This window comes from Hydractinia symbiolongicarpus, chromosome 14, assembly GCF_029227915.1.
Source record: "Hydractinia symbiolongicarpus strain clone_291-10 chromosome 14, HSymV2.1, whole genome shotgun sequence".
Taxonomy (NCBI): domain Eukaryota; kingdom Metazoa; phylum Cnidaria; class Hydrozoa; order Anthoathecata; family Hydractiniidae; genus Hydractinia; species Hydractinia symbiolongicarpus.
The window spans coordinates 17,783,803-17,801,436 of NC_079888.1; the positions used below are offsets into that span (position 1 = coordinate 17,783,803).

Genomic DNA, 17,634 nt, shown 5'->3' on the forward strand with positions numbered 1-17,634 from the left:
TTATAGTTTGTAAATACTGTATAAAAGAATTAGATGAAATAATTTAACGCTCTTTCAACTTTAATTATTTTTGTAATCTTAACTCGATGCAATTACTTGTAACAAATATCGACTCGTTCCAGCTCTGCATAGACCGTAATACTTTACGTTTGTATATACCATTTCAACTTTTAGAATTTAAACTCACTAAACAATATTTTTTTTGTCAATGCATTTCCCAAAGTAACCTATTTATATGGTCATCTACTATCTCTTAACGCTCTGAATTACAGAGAGCAACCTCTATGTAGAAACTACGGGCACGAGGTAGATTATATTCTGATTGGTTAGCCTAATGTCACGTGCTTTCTTTGTTTATATTTCGATCAGTGCTATAGGAAGACGCCATTATTCTAAAGTTGTCGCTGGCAGCACTTCTCCTGCTGGCAGGGGCCAGGCATACTGGTTGCTTTCTCGCATTTTTTCTTTATTTTTTTAAAACTAAATTTTTCTGTAAACAATTTTTCTTTATTTTTTAAAGAAAATTTGCTCCTGATTTTAATAGTCAAAGAAAAGTACAAGTAGTTTTTTTATCATTTTCATGTATATTAATAGTACTTATTTATTTATTTTTTTCTTAATGATTAAAATATTTTTGCAGGTAAATAACACAGACTATTATATATTTCCTTTAAATAGTTAAATCTATAATTTGTGTCTTAATCTCAATAAAAGCTAAATTTTTTCTAGAAATTTCGTTCTAGAAATTCATGCAACTTATTAACACTCGAGTTCACTAATAATAATTATCCCAAACAAGTTTTCATTTTAAATTTGGCGTCTTGTATGATTTTTTTACTTACATTTTAGGTATAAATTTTTTTGGAAACTGTTTCCCTTAATTTTTATATCTTTAACATTGTTAAAATAATATTACAAACAGATTTGCTAAATATTAGAATTAATATTTGTCCTTTTTTTTGTTGTGAAAGAATTTGTAGAACATTTTTCTTGTCTGTGTTCCATATAATCCATATTGAAAGATACTGTATACTGAAAATTTGTTTATAGAAATACATATTGTTTTTTAACACGTGGCTTTTTTTGTAAAATAAGTGTGTCTTTTTGGACTTCTGTACTTATTTTTGCGCGTATTTATTTTCGCGCATAAAATTAGTAATCGTGCAAATCTTGGTACGGAGATTACGCGCAGAAATAATATGCCCTCCTGTAAAATTTGATTCTGCAAGGGCATCTATATTTTGTCTAAAACCCTAGGTATGTTTCACTTGCAAAAACGTGGAACATCAACCAGAACCACACGCAGTGTTAGAATCTAATCGGTCGATTTGACGACGAATACCGAATTGTAGATACTTTAATGACGATTTTATATCGTAATCCAGTCAATATGTTACTACAAGTATGGAATACAAGGATTTTGAGTGTTAACCAAATTAACAGGTTGATAAAACACCGCCAGAAACTGCCAAAAAAAGAGGGATGGCACATATCCTAGTTGTGTTAAATTTATATTCATATATTTAAGTTGTGTTATATTTATTTAGAACAGTATAATATATTGGGGCTTTTAGTCCATACTAAAGAACAGTTAGTAAGTATTCCTTATCGGTTTTGAAGTAGTATATAGTTTTACTCCTGGTGCTAATATGATAGACCAAAAATACCTCAAAACGAATTTAATTTCGAAGAACAAAAAAATCCTTTTTGTAAATTCTTATTTTCGCAAAAGATCCTTTCTCCTCTACAAAGCTTAAAGTTGACAAAACAAGATCATTGTTTTAAAAGCAGAAATTTTCGCGGGCAGGCAATTTTGATGCAATGTTTAGAGATTTAGATTGTCATCAACAAAGATCCAAATGCTATTAAACAAGTTAGTCGTCACGAATCTCCCACTCGTCGCTAATATCGTCGCAATTCAGACGGTTAGAGGAGAGAAAACTTTGTATATGGAATTCTGTCCACGAAACTTTAATATAAACCAAGTTTTTATTTTAATTTTTAAGGTTTTAATTATGCAAAACCTATTATTTTTAAAAGATAGGAATTTTAAAATTTAATAACAGCGAAATTTATACGTTTACTGACGGGTTATGTTAGTTTGCTGCCAATTTTTGTCAAACACGAAGTATTTTTTGTCGCTTGAAGAAGAGAAAAAGAAATAAAAAAAAGATATTTTAAATCAGACTTCGACTGTCTAATACCTTCAAAGACTTCTCTCTTGTACGGATGCTCCAGCCTAGCAAGCGATAATTCCTGTGGCAGCCAAAATCTAGGAAACTTAATTGAATGAGAAGCTACACTGTCAGGACTTTCTGAAGTCTAATCGTTTTCTGAACTAGAAACATACCATATGCGATCCATTCGTTGTATAATTTTGTTTTTATTTTTGCTTTAAACCATATGCTCGTCTGAAGTACGTTACACACAAAACTTCTCGAAAAAATAGGTAAAGCACCAATCCTCCAAGTAGCAATGCAATGACACCATTTCGAACGCCTAAAATTCGAACATTATGTTTACTGTTTTTATAAACATGGCGGATTCAAAACACTGACAATTCTATTTATCCATACATAAGTTTTTTTAAAAAACAAGATGAGTTGGTTGGCAGAAGAATGGAAGGAGAAACTACCCACGGATGCTTTGACAAATATTCAGACGATGGAAAATACGTTGGAAAATTTACATAAAGATCTCTCGCAATATGAATTTAAAATTGAATCTCTCGAAGCTTCTTTGGAAAATTCAAAACAAAAGCTTGAAGAAAAAATAAAGGAGAATCAAACTCTTGAACGAGAAAAATTCGAGTCTCAAAGCAAGCTAGAAGAAGAAATTGCAAGATGTAATAATTTAAGTACTAATTTAAAACAGAAGGAAGATATAATTCATGATTATACCAGTCAAGTTTCACAGTTAAAAGAAAGAATAGATTTGCAGAAAGTAGAAAAAGAAAAACTAGAGAATGATTTAGAAAATCTAAAAACTAAATATGGAATGGACAGTGAGCAAGCAAAAGACGGGAAAAATAGGTTAAACGAGGCACATGAAATTAGTAAACAACGGATTGATGGTATGTAGCGAATTTCAATTCATTTTATTTAGTATCCGACTTTCTTTTGGTTTGAAAAAACCGAAAGGTTTTATTACACGTTCGAATGATTCTGAAAACAGGTCCCAATGAAAATGAAATTGAAAAGCTTTTTTCTATATCGATTTGTTTGGGATATCTTGGCAAATATAACGTTGTTTTTAGAACTAAAACATCAACTGGAAGAGGTCACCAAGGACAGGCGTTCAGAAGAAATTGCTTACGAACAAAGAATGCAAACTGCGTTCAAGAAAGAAAAGAAATTAACGGAAATGAATGAGAATCTTCATAGACAAATCTCTTCTCTACAATTGCAGCACCAAGCTGTTGAAACAGAGAAGAATAAAATTGAAACACAACTCGAAGAACTTCAGGAAGATATTTATAGATTTGAGAGACATCAATCAAATGATGGAAATAAAATGCAGGATATCATAAAGAAAAAGGATTTTGAGATTCAGGATTTAAAAAAGAAATTAACATCAATGGAAAGTCAAGGGCATATTGGAGCTTATTTGGTACTTATAAATTCATAAATTTCTTTTTTAACAGTAATCACTCGAATTTTTCCTTAAATAATTATGCCATGAATTTCTCACAAATGTTATTTCGTATGGCCTGAAATTTTAGGGGAAAGGAAACAATTTTTTTCCAATGCTCCTTTTCGATTCTACAGTACTTTAAGGGAAAATAAAGTGTAGGCAGAAAAGAATTTTTCCGTTTTAACAAGGTGATTCGTTAACTGCAAAACGCTGATCCGCAAAATGTTTCAATAAGACAAATTTCAAAAAATTCATAAGAACTCTTTTAGGTAAGTATATATCTTTTAAAGATTAAACATAAATATAATTCAGAGTACGTGGCTGAGAAAAAACATTTGGGATGTGGTAAATTTTAAAAAAATCTGTGATACAAAAGAGCTATGACTTATCGCTTCTACATTTTTTTATAAAAGTTTGTAACAACAATTACCACACCGTTTACGCGTTACGTACTTTTATTTAGCCCATAAAAATATCTATTTAAGGGTATCGATGTGAAAAAGATCTGTTCTGAAACTCAACTTCGTGAAAACGATCGACCAACGTTAATACTTCAAAACAAAGCGCTTCAAGAGGAAGTTCGTCGGCTGACACACTTACTGAAAAGTCATACATCTGAAGACTGCATGCAATGTTTGGAGCCAGAATTTAAAGTTGGTGAAAAATATCCCAACACTGCTATACGTCAACAAAATGAAGACAACTTTGATTCTGGACTTGCGTTAAAAGCAGATTCTATACACGACACTGATTGCAACAAAGAAGTGTTGATTTCCAGATTGGAACGTTCATCCGCAATCATGCGTGACAATAATAATGAGAATAATGAAGCGCAAAGCCCGTGTGTCGGAGAAGCATGCGAAGACGTTGATAAAGCGGATCAATTTCAACATAGTTCAAATTGCGCGCTAGGTGCACAAAAATTATTCGAAAGCAATGCTGTTATGAACTCTTACAAAAGCGAAAATAAAAAATTGAAACAAGAAATACATCAAATGAAAGATGTCTACGAAAACCATATGAAAATTTGCGGACATAACAAATTGACAAGAAAATCAGTTGAAAAAATGACAACCGAGGATGGACAAAATAATTTAGTTGAAGACCTTCAAAGGAAGCTATCCGTGGAAGAGCAGACAAAAAAAGACCTATTGATGTGCCTTCAGGAACAAGAATCAAAATACATGGTACTTGAAAATAAGCTGAGTCTAAACGAAAACATATCTACTACAGCAGTAAACAAACTTGAAGATTTGGTTGATGTCATTTTACAGCAACGAAGCAATACTTACGATACAGAGAACATAAAACTTCCTCCAGATATTGAGCGAATTTTGGCAGAGTTGAGAAATAGTTTTGTTTCCATGCATGAAGAAATAGTTGAAGGCAACGAGTTGACACGGGAGAGCATCTGCAAGTCGACAGACACGATTTTACACGCGTTACGTTACAAACACGATAGTAATGTAACAAAAGAACGCCTTAAAAATAATACAACACGCCAAGGTGGCAGCTATTATAAAAATTGTATTCCAAGAAATGGTATAGAAGAATTAGAACATGTTAAAGAAAGCATTGAAGGTGTTCAACAAACAATTTATGAGTATGGGTGTGAGATAAGAAAAGTGGAAGAAGAAAGAAATCGCTTACAAGAAGAATTGATACGTATGGTTGAAATGATGAAAACAAAGGATGAAGAATATGGGTGAGTACAGTTACCTTAAAGAAAGATATTTTTGCGCAAGAAAATATTGCGAATTTGGCCAAAATTCGCAATCTTTTATTCAGCGATTTTTAGCCAGGAGTAGCAATTCTAAATCTAATTTTGTCGATTTTCAATAAAAAGACGAGTTATTTCTATCGTTGTTTTGATAGTCCAGATATAAGAAAACCCCTAAATTATTTGGATCGAAAGAAATTTTTAAAGAAACAAGTCTTAATAACCGAGATTTAAAGAATAGTTGGAAATTTGCATGTTTTGTTTAAAAAAAACCACAGGTTGTTTTGAAAAACATTCAAAACGCAAAAATTTATATGCGTAAAAATAATTTTTTTTTAAGAACCAAAAGTGTCAAGTTTGCAACAACAACAGATAACAATAGAATAAGTTTACATAAAAGAAATGCGTCTATATTTTGTCTAAAATCCTAAGTTTCAACTTTTTCCCTTGTTATTAGTTAGGGAATTTGAAATTGCGAAAAAATAGTATGCGCGAAATATGTTTATATTGTTTGTATTATGATATGTCGAGGCTTTTGTCAAATTCATATTTAAAAGCATTTTCATTTTTAGACGTCTGTCATGCTTATACGAAGACGAGAAAAGAAAAGTGGATGAAAATGATTCGTGTTATCATCGAGAAATGCAAGCAATCAAAACCGAGCAGTTAGAAATTTATCAAGAATACCGCGAAATGTGTGATAACCTAAAAAAGAAAGAGATAGAACTGTTGAATAAAACCAAACAAATGAAATTGCTCAGCGCTGAATGGCGAGATAAAGAAGATAATTTCAACGATAAAATATTACAGCTTCAACAAGAATGTTCCACAGTCACTCATCAAAATCAAGAATTACAAAAACATTTGGAAGAGAAATCGATAGAGTGTGACTTACTTATTTCAAGACTCGTCAACTCTGAAGAACAACTACAAACGATTTTCAATAACCTCTCACGAATTGAAGATATGTTTTATAAAGCTAAAACTGAAGGTCTTTACAACTGAATTAAATCTATCTCTACTTTTTGACAGATTAGGAATAACGATAGGATTTATAAAGAGTAGACATTTAAGATGAAACACTCAATTTTACTGTGTGCAAAACCTTTTTGTACTTCATCCTCGTCCCCAGGGTTTGTTGCCTGATGCTAAAGCCGCTAGCACTTATTGACAGCGCCGCCGGTAAGTTTAAAAACGGCAAGAATCCCTGGGAGCGAGTCTGTTTTTACATCAGAATTTCAATTAAATTGTATGAAGCTAATTTGAAACAAAAGAAACAGTTTTCTGGAACGTTTGTCGTATCGACTTATTCGACTGCATGTTTTTATATAAAAAATGTCAACCATAATGATTTGCGCTACACACGAAGATCATGAACCACCCGCTTATTTCAAATCGAAAACTTTAACCATATTAATTTTTTCCAAATCCTGCTTTCGCGGGCATACAGTTTAGCGAATTAAAAATTTTTGTCGTGGACATAAACTATGGTGATATGATCAACTGTAAAATAAAAATGCTCAAGATACTATACGTATTGCGTAAAACAAAACAAACCTCTCGGCAATGTTTCAGCCGTAACGTAAGCTACATTCAATATATTTAAACAAGGTGACAATTTTCAAAGTTCGCCTTCATAAGTAGTTATATCAGTCGTTTCTATACCAGATTCACGGAATTTGAACTTGTCAATGTTTACAGCGGACTTAGGATATTAGATTATTTGGTTAGATACCAACTCTAGAAATATGTCAATTGTTGCTGACGTCAGCGTGGTCGTTTTTCTCAAATTTCAGGGCCTTTGTGAGCCCTAATGTGGATTATTTCCTAAAACGGGCGCGTTTTAAAGTGCAACCATCTTTCCTATCCCATAACCACTTTTGTGAAGATTCGCGAGTTGACGCTTTTTGCTAACTTCGCAAAGTGGCTAAAGAAGTGTATCTTAACATTTTAGAAAGTACGTATTTTTTTATTGTCGATTAAATAAGTTCTTCGCTACATTATGGGAAATAAATAAATAAATTCATTCAGAATCTATTTCTTCGTCGTTAACTTCTGTCTGAAATTGTTCTTCGGATATTTTCCCCTTTTTCAATTTTTTTAGCAATCTTGCTTCGCGCAACAAATTATCAATGTCGTTATTGTCTGACAATTCTTCTTCTTCTGTCAACTTTCTCTTCTGTTTCTTTTTCTCTTTGCGTTCTTGCTTCTTTTCTATTTTTTCTTTCTTTTTCGACCAACTTTCTGTCTTCTTAGGAAATAACTTTTCCTGAACGGGTTCCAGTTTTTGTTTTTCTAACTTTAATTTTCGTTGTTTTTCTCGAACTTTATCTTTAAACCGTATGTTTTCCGGCTTGACATCGGAAGCTTTAAACTCTAATAAGTTCATGTCTCGTAATTCCGGCATTTTTGGCAGGTGCACCAGTCCAAATCCAGTCGCGAGTTTTGGTACATCGAGTTCTTTGAATTGAAATAATATACCACACGCGTGTTTCTGATAACTTTGAATAAACGAGACAAATGCTCTTTTCCCCTTTTCGTATATATCCCTGTCTTTTAAAGCAAGCTTCCGAATTTTACGAATACAATTTGAAGCGGTTTCATTTAAATCTGTAAATTCTTTTAGAGGAACCTTTTGATTAATACAAACAAAATCAACATAGGCACTCTCGTTGGGTAGAAGAAATATTATTGCGTTGCCAGTATTTCCCATGCGGGCCGTGCGACCGCACCTGTGAACGAAGGACTCTGCATTACTCGGTGGGTCGTACTGAATTACCCAGCGAACATCTGGAAAATCCACCCCACGCGCCATGATGTCTGTACACATCAAAACACCTTTAGACATTTCATGAAATTTCTTAAAGATTTCGTTTCTTTTCTTCTTCATTTGGCCATGTATCGAAACCACTGGAATGGTCTTCAAGAGTATAGTTAATAATTTGCTATAGTAATCCACGCATGCGCATGTGTTAAAAAATACAATGTTCTTATTTTCTCTATTTGACCGGAGCAATGTGATCAACCGATTCACCTTTTGGTCTGCTTCGGAAATAAAATAATAATTCTGCAAAGAATCCGGAGTCCTTTTCACACAATCTGTCGTTTTCTTTTCGCGGACAACAACTTGCACCGGGTTCCTTAACCCGGCACGTACAAACGATTCGATTTTATCTGTTTGTGTTGCCGAAAACAAACTAGTCCTTCGCTGCTTTGGGAGGAGTGAAAATATATTCGTTAAATTAAGTTCAAAGTTTTTCTGGCTTAGCAATCTGTCTGCTTCGTCTAACACTAACACTTCTAAAGACTTGACAGATTTCCGCCAGTCGAATCCTTCTTGTTGTAATTCCAACAACGCACAAAACTTTCCAACTGTCGCAACGATTATATGTGCTCCCTTTGTTATGAATTGTTTCACGGTGTCACTCATGCTTTTTCCACCAATGCAGAGCATTTGAGTAAGTTCCGTGTTTTCAGTGAACGCCGTTAAGACTGTGTAGATCTGTTGAGCAAGCTCCCTCGTGGGTGTGAGAATAACTGCACCGATTTCATGCGCCTTAAGCTTTTCTTCGCGACCAAGCAACATCTCAACCACTGCAAAAAAACATAATGCACTAATTATTATACGTCACACCTCAATATGCATATGTTGACCATTTAACCCTTACCTCAAGGGCATAAAAAGTCAAGTGCGAGAATAAAATAGTGCGGAACTTATTAGTACGGATTTTAGTAAAAATTGCGCTAATTAATTCGGCACAACCGCATAAATAATAAGTTTTGCAGTACACAAAAATTTGTTTGCTTTACTTTCATTAGAAAAATGTAAAATTGATTAGTTATACTTTGCTAAATGCTGCTAAAAACATCCCATGAAAAAAAACCCACATAATGCTAATAAACTTTGGATTTGCACTAATTTACCCAAATCTAAAACTATAAGGTCATTCCCACCACTAATTCGTAAAGTTTTGTTGAATAAATTATTAATTGCGTGAGTATATATATAAATAAAACAGGAATCAGGCTCCCAAAAAATTGTCAAAGATGGTAAGATTAAAAAGTAGGTTTAATACATTTTAATTTATGATCACGCAGCTAATTTACATGCGTTTAATAAGCTTACTACTTTTCTTGCTTTTCTAAGAGGAGAGGACATCTTCGAATTCAGGCTCACGTAAAACACTGCTATTTTGTGAGGTTCTTTGGAGCTGTAACTTAAAATTGTTGTAAGAAACGTAGTATATATAATCGTTTTAGAAGCATCATCATCATCATCATCATCATCATCATCATCATCATCATCATCATCATCATCATCATCATCATCATCATCATCATCATCATCATCATCATCATCATCATCATCATCATCATCATCATCATCATCATCATCATCATCATCATCATCATCATCATCATCATCATCATCATCATCATCATCATCATCATCATCATCATCATCATCATCATCATCATCATCATCATCATCATCATCATCATCATCATCATCATCATCATCATCATCATCATCATCATCATCATCATCATCATCATCATCATCATCATCATCATCATCATCATCATCATCATCATCATCATCATCATCATCATCATCATCATCATCATCATCATCATCATCATCATCATCATCATCATCATCATCATCATCATCATCATCATCATCATCATCATCATCATCATCATCATCATCATCATCATCATCATCATCATCATCATCATCATCATCATCATCATCATCATCATCATCATCATCATCATCATCATCATCATCATCATCATCATCATCATCATCATCATCATCATCATCATCATCATCATCATCATCATCATCATCATCATCATCATCATCATCATCATCATCATCATCATCATCATCATCATCATCATCATCATCATCATCATCATCATCATCATCATCATCATCATCATCATCATCATCATCATCATCATCATCATCATCATCATCATCATCATCATCATCATCATCATCATCATCATCATCATCATCATCATCATCATCATCATCATCATCATCATCATCATCATCATCATCATCATCATCATCATCATCATCATCATCATCATCATCATCATCATCATCATCATCATCATCATCATCATCATCATCATCATCATCATCATCATCATCATCATCATCATCATCATCATCATCATCATCATCATCATCATCATCATCATCATCATCATCATCATCATCATCATCATCATCATCATCATCATCATCATCATCATCATCATCATCATCATCATCATCATCATCATCATCATCATCATCATCATCATCATCATCATCATCATCATCATCATCATCATCATCATCATCATCATCATCATCATCATCATCATCATCATCATCATCATCATCTTCATCATCATCATCATCATCATCATCATCATCATCATCATCATCATCATCATCATCATCATCATCATCATCATCATCATCATCATCATCATCATCATTCTCGGCTTAACGTCCGTTTTCCATGCTAGCATGGGTTGGACGGGGTATATTAATGACCCTCGTCCAATCTGATCTAGACTGTGTTAGATCTAAACTCAACTTCTTCTGTATCAAGTCTGTCCTTATAACCTCCTGCCAAGTCTTTCTCGGTCTGCCTCCGGGCTTTGCCCCAGGAACTATCAAGTCTCTACACCTACTTAACCAATTATCCTACTCCATTCTTTCCAAGTGCCCCAGCCAATTCAATCTTTTTATCTGGATAACATCTTTAATTCTACGGAGACTTAGCCTGCTTCTTAGCTCATCTGAACTCTTTCTGTCTCTCAGACTGGCGTTACACATCCACCTAACCATTCTCATATCATTCCTATCTAAACGGTCAAGATCTTCCTGCTTCACTGCCCATGTCTCACTACCGTACAACATAACACTTCTTACACAGGCCTCATACAACCTACCTTTTACCTCAATTGACAGGACTCTGCTAGTCAACAAAGGAAGTAACTCTCTGAAGTTTTTCCAGGCAGAACCTATCCTGCAAGTAACACTTCTTCCAACACTCCCTTCACTGCCCAACATATCACCTAAGTAACAGAAGTTCTCAACTATCTCTAACGAGCCACTGTTGTACATCATTAAAGCTGGAAATACTTCATTCTCTATAATCTCACCTTCACCTCCCACTAATACCACTGCACTTCTTATGTACCCAATGCTTGCAAGTCTGACAAAAAATTGAGTTACTACCAACCCCTTTTCTGCAAACTCCACAAGGCCACTTTCCAACTACAAGGTCACACTTGGCCGCAATGCTACTAATTATAACTTTAGACTTTAAGACTAGAACAAACAACAAAGGACTAAGTACAGAACCCCGATGTACACCAACATTTACACTAAATTCATCACTAAGTGAATCGTTAATCCTGACACGACTTCTAGCATTGCTGTACATAGACTGTACCATCGTAACTAGCCACTCATCCACACCTAATTTTCTCATAGCCCACCAAATAACTTTACGTGGCACTCTATCAAAAGCTTTCTCTAAGCAGCTATAGATATACCAAAAAATCCCTCGTCTCTTTAATTTAAAAAGGAATTGAAATCTAAACAGCAACATTTTAAATGCCTCATAAGAGAGCAGTTTGGCAAGAAAATGACGGAAATGACTGTTAAATGGTTTATTGAAAATAAAATGGAAGTTTTACACAAATATATAATGAAATTTTGGAAATATTGAACCTTTTTACACATACACACAAAGCTGGTTGATTTATTTTTCTCCTATTTGGCAATTAATTTAAAAGAATGTGGCCCCATAGCTTAGTGATTATAACTCTTGCACTTTGTGCAATGGACCAAGGTTCGATTCTCCTTAGTGGCGATTCAATATGAATGACTGAATGTTACCATAACTCCAGATTAATCCCAGCTATGTTAGAGAAATGGGGGAGATGGTGCACTATGTGGGCCATCACATGTTGTGGTAGTTTAGTGGTTATTTCAAAGAGAGCATTAAATACTCTAGAACTCCCCATCAAAGCCATGGCTTCTCCTGGAAATAATAGACAGGGTATATCCCTCGATAATTGTGAGGCTAGCCACGTAAAATATGCACATCAGTCTTTCTCTCTTTTCTTGTAAGGAGTTGAAAATCAAATCTGGATGTGCTAAGGCCGTCATCAAAAATATGTTGCGTTCGCGTCCTCTGACTGACTCACTTTTGGTACTAAAAACCCGAGTCGGTAAGTCGGAAAAAGACCAGGAAAAAATTTTGCGGGTATTTTTCAAAAAGAAATTTTTTTTTGCCACAAATAATTTATACAAAATTGACAAAAACTCGTGAAAATTAATTTCAGTAAAAATTAATTCCTTTAGGGCACTCATGTGGCTACTGACAGTTTACAGGGCGGCGAAAAATGGTCTACAAACAATGACGAGTGGCGCTATACTGTCTTGGCACTGGGAACAAATTTGCTTGCTCCGATCTGAAAATCCTGTGGAAAAAATACGCCCGACCGCCTGCCTGACTTATTTTTGCTGGGTCTTCAGGACGCGAACACAACATATTTTTGATGGTGGCCTAATTCTGAAAAGAGAAGAGGCATATTCTTGTGGTCGGAATGTTCTCCTTCGTTTCTCTCCGATGGGATACAAAGTGGACTTTTCGCGGTCACACCTTCACAGTAGCAACCTTAATTACACAGGATTTACAAGCAAAACGGCGTTAAAATGTTGCAAAATGGCAAAAATTAAATTATTAAAAATTTGACTACAAAAAAAAGAATTTCTTGAATTACCCAGTATTGTAATTATGAAGGTTTCACGACAAAAACGGTATGATTAAGGCATTTGTACAACATTTCATAATGGCTGCTTAACCTGAATACTCGCTCTCGTGATTGGTTCAACGAGTGTTATGATGCGAATCCGACCGCAAGAATAGAAAAAGAAACAATCATATATTTTAGAAATAAAATTTTTCTGTAGCATTTGTCATTTGTTATATTTCCACAGTCCAATCAACTAGTAAAGTATTAAATTTAAAAGTTTGCTTTAGCTACCTGGGATTAAAAATGCTAGCGTCTTTCCTGAACCTGTAACCGCCTCTGCAACAACATCTTTATTTGATAACATCAATGGTATGCACATTGCTTGTACTGGAGTAGGTGTAGTAAAACCAAGACTCTTTATGGATTGGATAACAGAACTTTCTAAAGGTTTTTTTAATGGCAAACTCTCGAAACTCGAGCATGCTGTCCTCGCAGCCATCTTGAATGTTTACATTTACAAAAAGATCACCGAAGAAGAGCAGGCAAAGGCGGATTTACACGAGATGAATTTCACGGCCAAAGAATACACGCGCGGATAGGTAGAAATCAATCCTATTTTTTACCGGCAAAATCAGTAGGATGTACAATTTGGGGCGCAAGTCCTTTGCCCAACATGGTGAATTATTTAATGCAAGACCCTACGTATTGCAATATTGCACGCAAATCTTACGCAAATTTTTATTTATTGTGGACAATGCTATGTTCCTTCTCTTTACTTTCAATATTTGTGCAATAATAAACCTTACGACAACATACTTTCCAAACTGTTTAACATGGACCAAACAATTACTTGTTTTGCAGGCGGACTAAAAAAGTGATATTGTCTGGTGAGGAGGTGTAAATCTTTTGTGTATTAATCTATTTTAGTATTGTAGAATGCAACAACAAGGGACCATCACGGGCTTTTTTTGGAGCTGTTTGGCAATACGAGCCTGCGGCGTATCTTCTAAAGTTACCTTTATTTAATCTTGATGAGCTATTAAAAACAAAATTATAGGAAACAATTAAATTACTAAGACTGTATGAATTCCCTTTTTCTTTTTTATCGTTTTATCTAGTTCACTGGATGTGGTTTACTTAATGAACTATAAATAAACCTTGTCCCGGCACCGGCCCCTAATATAAATACACGCAACTGCGCATGCTGTATGTCTGTCGAACTTTAACTTCGTGAAAACCCAACTTTAACAAATAAATAAGTAAATCTCAAAAAAATTGAAATTGGTGTACGCGGGAAATAAAGGCACCAAGGAATGTAAACAGTGACAGTATTCCATTTCTTGTGATGATGTTTTGTTTGTTAAATTTGATTTTGTAATTGTCTATAGAAATCAAGCCTAGTCTGTTTTATAAATACTGTACTTGTTTTTTCCAAAAATGGCTAGAAAAGGTTTCCTACAAAAGCTTTTTTAGCCACCACTCTGGTCCACCCCCTGCTGATGTCCTGTTTTTTCAATCCAATCCTGTTTGCTAGCAAAAGATAGATGTGGATATTGTACATAGCTAGCCTCACAATTACTAAGGGATATACCCTGTCTATTATTTTCAGGAGGGGCCATGGTTTGGGAGTTCTGTGATGTTTGGAGCAATGTCAGCAGTTTTAGGCCAAAGGAAGTTGTACCTCAGTTTACCGTCGGCCGCCGCATATAATATGAAGTGATCACTCAAAGAATATCTTAATAAACCCCTCTGGACATGCTTTGCACATCACCACACCATCAACACTGAGGATTTCCAACAACGAATCACCCTGCATGTGTTGTAAGGTGTTGGACAGACAAGAACACTTGTGTATGTTGTTAAATATATTATATAGCTCCTCACTTGTTACATGTCTGTTGCCTACTGATACAAGCTAGCACACCCACTGACCATACCTGGACTCTCCATCCTACAGCTAAAGGAGAGTCTTGACTAGAGCCCAGGTGGTCAGGGGAAAGTACAGGACAGAACAGCAAAACAAACATGGCTGACTCACTGCAAAACAAATACACAAATGCCATGTTTGCAGGACAGGGAACACTGAGATATAAATATAACAAACTATATACAATTTACAGATATATATACAAAACAGTTCTCCTACACATGTCGTCACGCTTTATTTCCTGACCCTCCAATTTTTAGTCGCCCCTGAGCCACATTCTTTAACCCTGCATGAAAAAATTAATGAACCGGTATAGTAAAACATATAATAAAGAAAATAAATAAACAAAAAAATAATTAAATATTTAATATACATAAGTGATGAACATATTTATCACAGTTCCACAGAGAAAGAAATGAAATATACTCAATGCATCCTATTTCGAAAAAGCTATTGCGTAATTTCGATTGATGTCGCAATCGATTAAAAGTGTTCTTTTTTTTAATGTTTTCAAATGTAATGTAGTGTGCTAATTTAAATTTCGAAGGGCCTTTGTTCCAATGCGTGCCATACAAAGTAGTGTGATCAATCCTTGCCTTATTTGGATATATGTCCTAGTCTCCAGAGCTTGTCTTTCGGCGTTGTAGTTCCGGTTCGGGCTCCGAGGGTTTCGGGTTCAAGCTAGCTAGGCGGAGGGGCAAAATAATGAATAATGAATAATGAAATTTTCCCACATGGTATACCTGAGATACAGACAACGTAAACTGAGGTACAAAATTCCTTCAGCCTTAAGTATTTATTTATCAAGTCTTTTCAACAAATCTTTATTTACCGGTTACGTACGTAAAGGTTAAGTTTTGCAAGCCGACCTCTGGCTAAATAATAACAAAATGACTATTAAAACGGACAAAACTGAAACAATCTTCTTCGGCAACAACAGCCGGTTAAGAAAAGTTGAGAACAAAACTTTCAACTCTGGGTATTCCTTTGAAAAGGAGTGGAAAAGTTAAATATAACATTTGATCAAAAAATGCAATGAGAGCACATTAATGACATAAATAGAAAAATACTAATTAAATATTCTAAAGTTAGAACCATTGCATCTTGTTTAACACCTCACACAAAAAACCTTGTAATTAATGCACTTGTCATGCCATATTTCAACTACTGCTCCTCAGCATGGGCTTGTGCCACCCAAGGTAGATTGACGAAACTAGGACAACAATTAAAATGTGTCTGTACCTTTCTTGGGAAAGAGAGGGAATATTCAATGAATAATTTACACATCAAAAACGATGCCATATTAGTTTTCAAAGCCATGAATCACATTGCTCCTGATTACACGCGCTCAAAATTCCTTTTGGCAAAAAAGTGCCACAATCATCAAACAGGAGCTTCAAAAAACAGGTTCACACTTCCCTTGGTCAACATTGAATTTTGCAAAAAAAGCCTTCCCATTTTAGAGCTGCAAAAGTGTGGAATAATCTTCCATAATAATAACACTTCCATCTCTGATATTTTTGGGAAATTCCAATGTAGATCACTTTTTAATTTTCGTTTTTAATTCTTTTTCTTTTCAATTTTCACAGATTATAAATGTTACTATGTCTGATTGCAGGGAGCAGCAGTCTTCGTCATATAAATATTAAAGGTGAGTGATGAGACGCGCACCTAAGCTTTTAATTTATGAAGACAAGTCGTGTGATATACAGCACGTCTAAATTATCACAGCGTGTGATCTCAAAGAAGATAATGTGGCTGAAAATAAATTGTTCATCTTCTTTTATCAGCCATGTAGAGAACTAGGAGGGCACAACAAGGCCGTAAAATTCACTTTCGTTTTACTTATATGATTTAAGCATGCATTAAAATGAAATGGGAAATTCCCTTGCCTTCTTCAAAATTAATGGGGAATACCAAACCAAAAAATCAAAAAAAGTTTTTAAAAGTTTGAAAGTTAGAATTAAAGTTTTTTTTTTTTCATAAAAAATGATGATACACTTTCTTCACAGCCCTTAAAATTAGATTTACGTAGCCAATGTTTTTATGTAGTAATATTTTTAAGCTGGCAATAATCTAAAAGAACATTTCTATAGCTGTTCTGCTTTCCTAAACTTTTAAAACTTGATCTGAAACAGCATTTCTATAGCCGCTTTTCGTTTATAAACTTTTAAAATGCAATTTTAAAAAACATTTCTATCTCGCTTTTCTTTTTTAATTTTTAAAATGCGATCTTAAAAAACATTTCTATCGCCGCTTTTCGTTTATAAACTTTTAAAATGCGATCAAAATGAGCATTTCTATCGCCGCTTCTCGTTTTTAAACTTTTATAATGCGATCTATAAAACATTTCTAATCTAAATGATTAAATTTTTCTGTTCGTGAACTTCCCAAACAGAAAAATTTAATCATTTACGAAAAATAATATTTCAAAAAATAATATTTAACTCAGAACATTTCAAGAGAAAATAAAATGATTAACTCAGGCCTCCTTTCTTTCGCTCGTCTATGATAAAAATGATCACTTATTTTTTCTAAAAGACAATGGTCTATTATGAAAATAATTATT

General features: G+C 34.3%; 2 protein-coding genes across 2 annotated transcripts; one reads left to right on the forward strand and one right to left on the reverse strand.

Moving 5' to 3' along the window:
* Positions 1–1,968: 1,968 nt before the first annotated feature.
* LOC130625900 (centromere protein F-like) lies at positions 1,969–6,457 on the forward strand. The gene is made up of 4 exons (XM_057441027.1): positions 1,969–3,073; positions 3,257–3,609; positions 4,119–5,338; positions 5,926–6,457. Exons 1-4 carry the CDS (start codon positions 2,599–2,601, stop codon positions 6,356–6,358), a joined length of 2,481 nt encoding a protein of 826 aa, XP_057297010.1. The 5' UTR covers positions 1,969–2,598; the 3' UTR covers positions 6,359–6,457.
* A 299-nt stretch (positions 6,458–6,756) lies between these two features.
* LOC130625901 (ATP-dependent RNA helicase DDX55-like) lies at positions 6,757–13,676 on the reverse strand. The gene is made up of 2 exons (XM_057441028.1): positions 13,430–13,676; positions 6,757–8,947 (listed from the first exon to the last, which is right to left on the reverse strand). Exons 1-2 carry the CDS (start codon positions 13,635–13,637, stop codon positions 7,377–7,379), a joined length of 1,779 nt encoding a protein of 592 aa, XP_057297011.1. The 5' UTR covers positions 13,638–13,676; the 3' UTR covers positions 6,757–7,376.
* Positions 13,677–17,634: the final 3,958 nt, after the last annotated feature.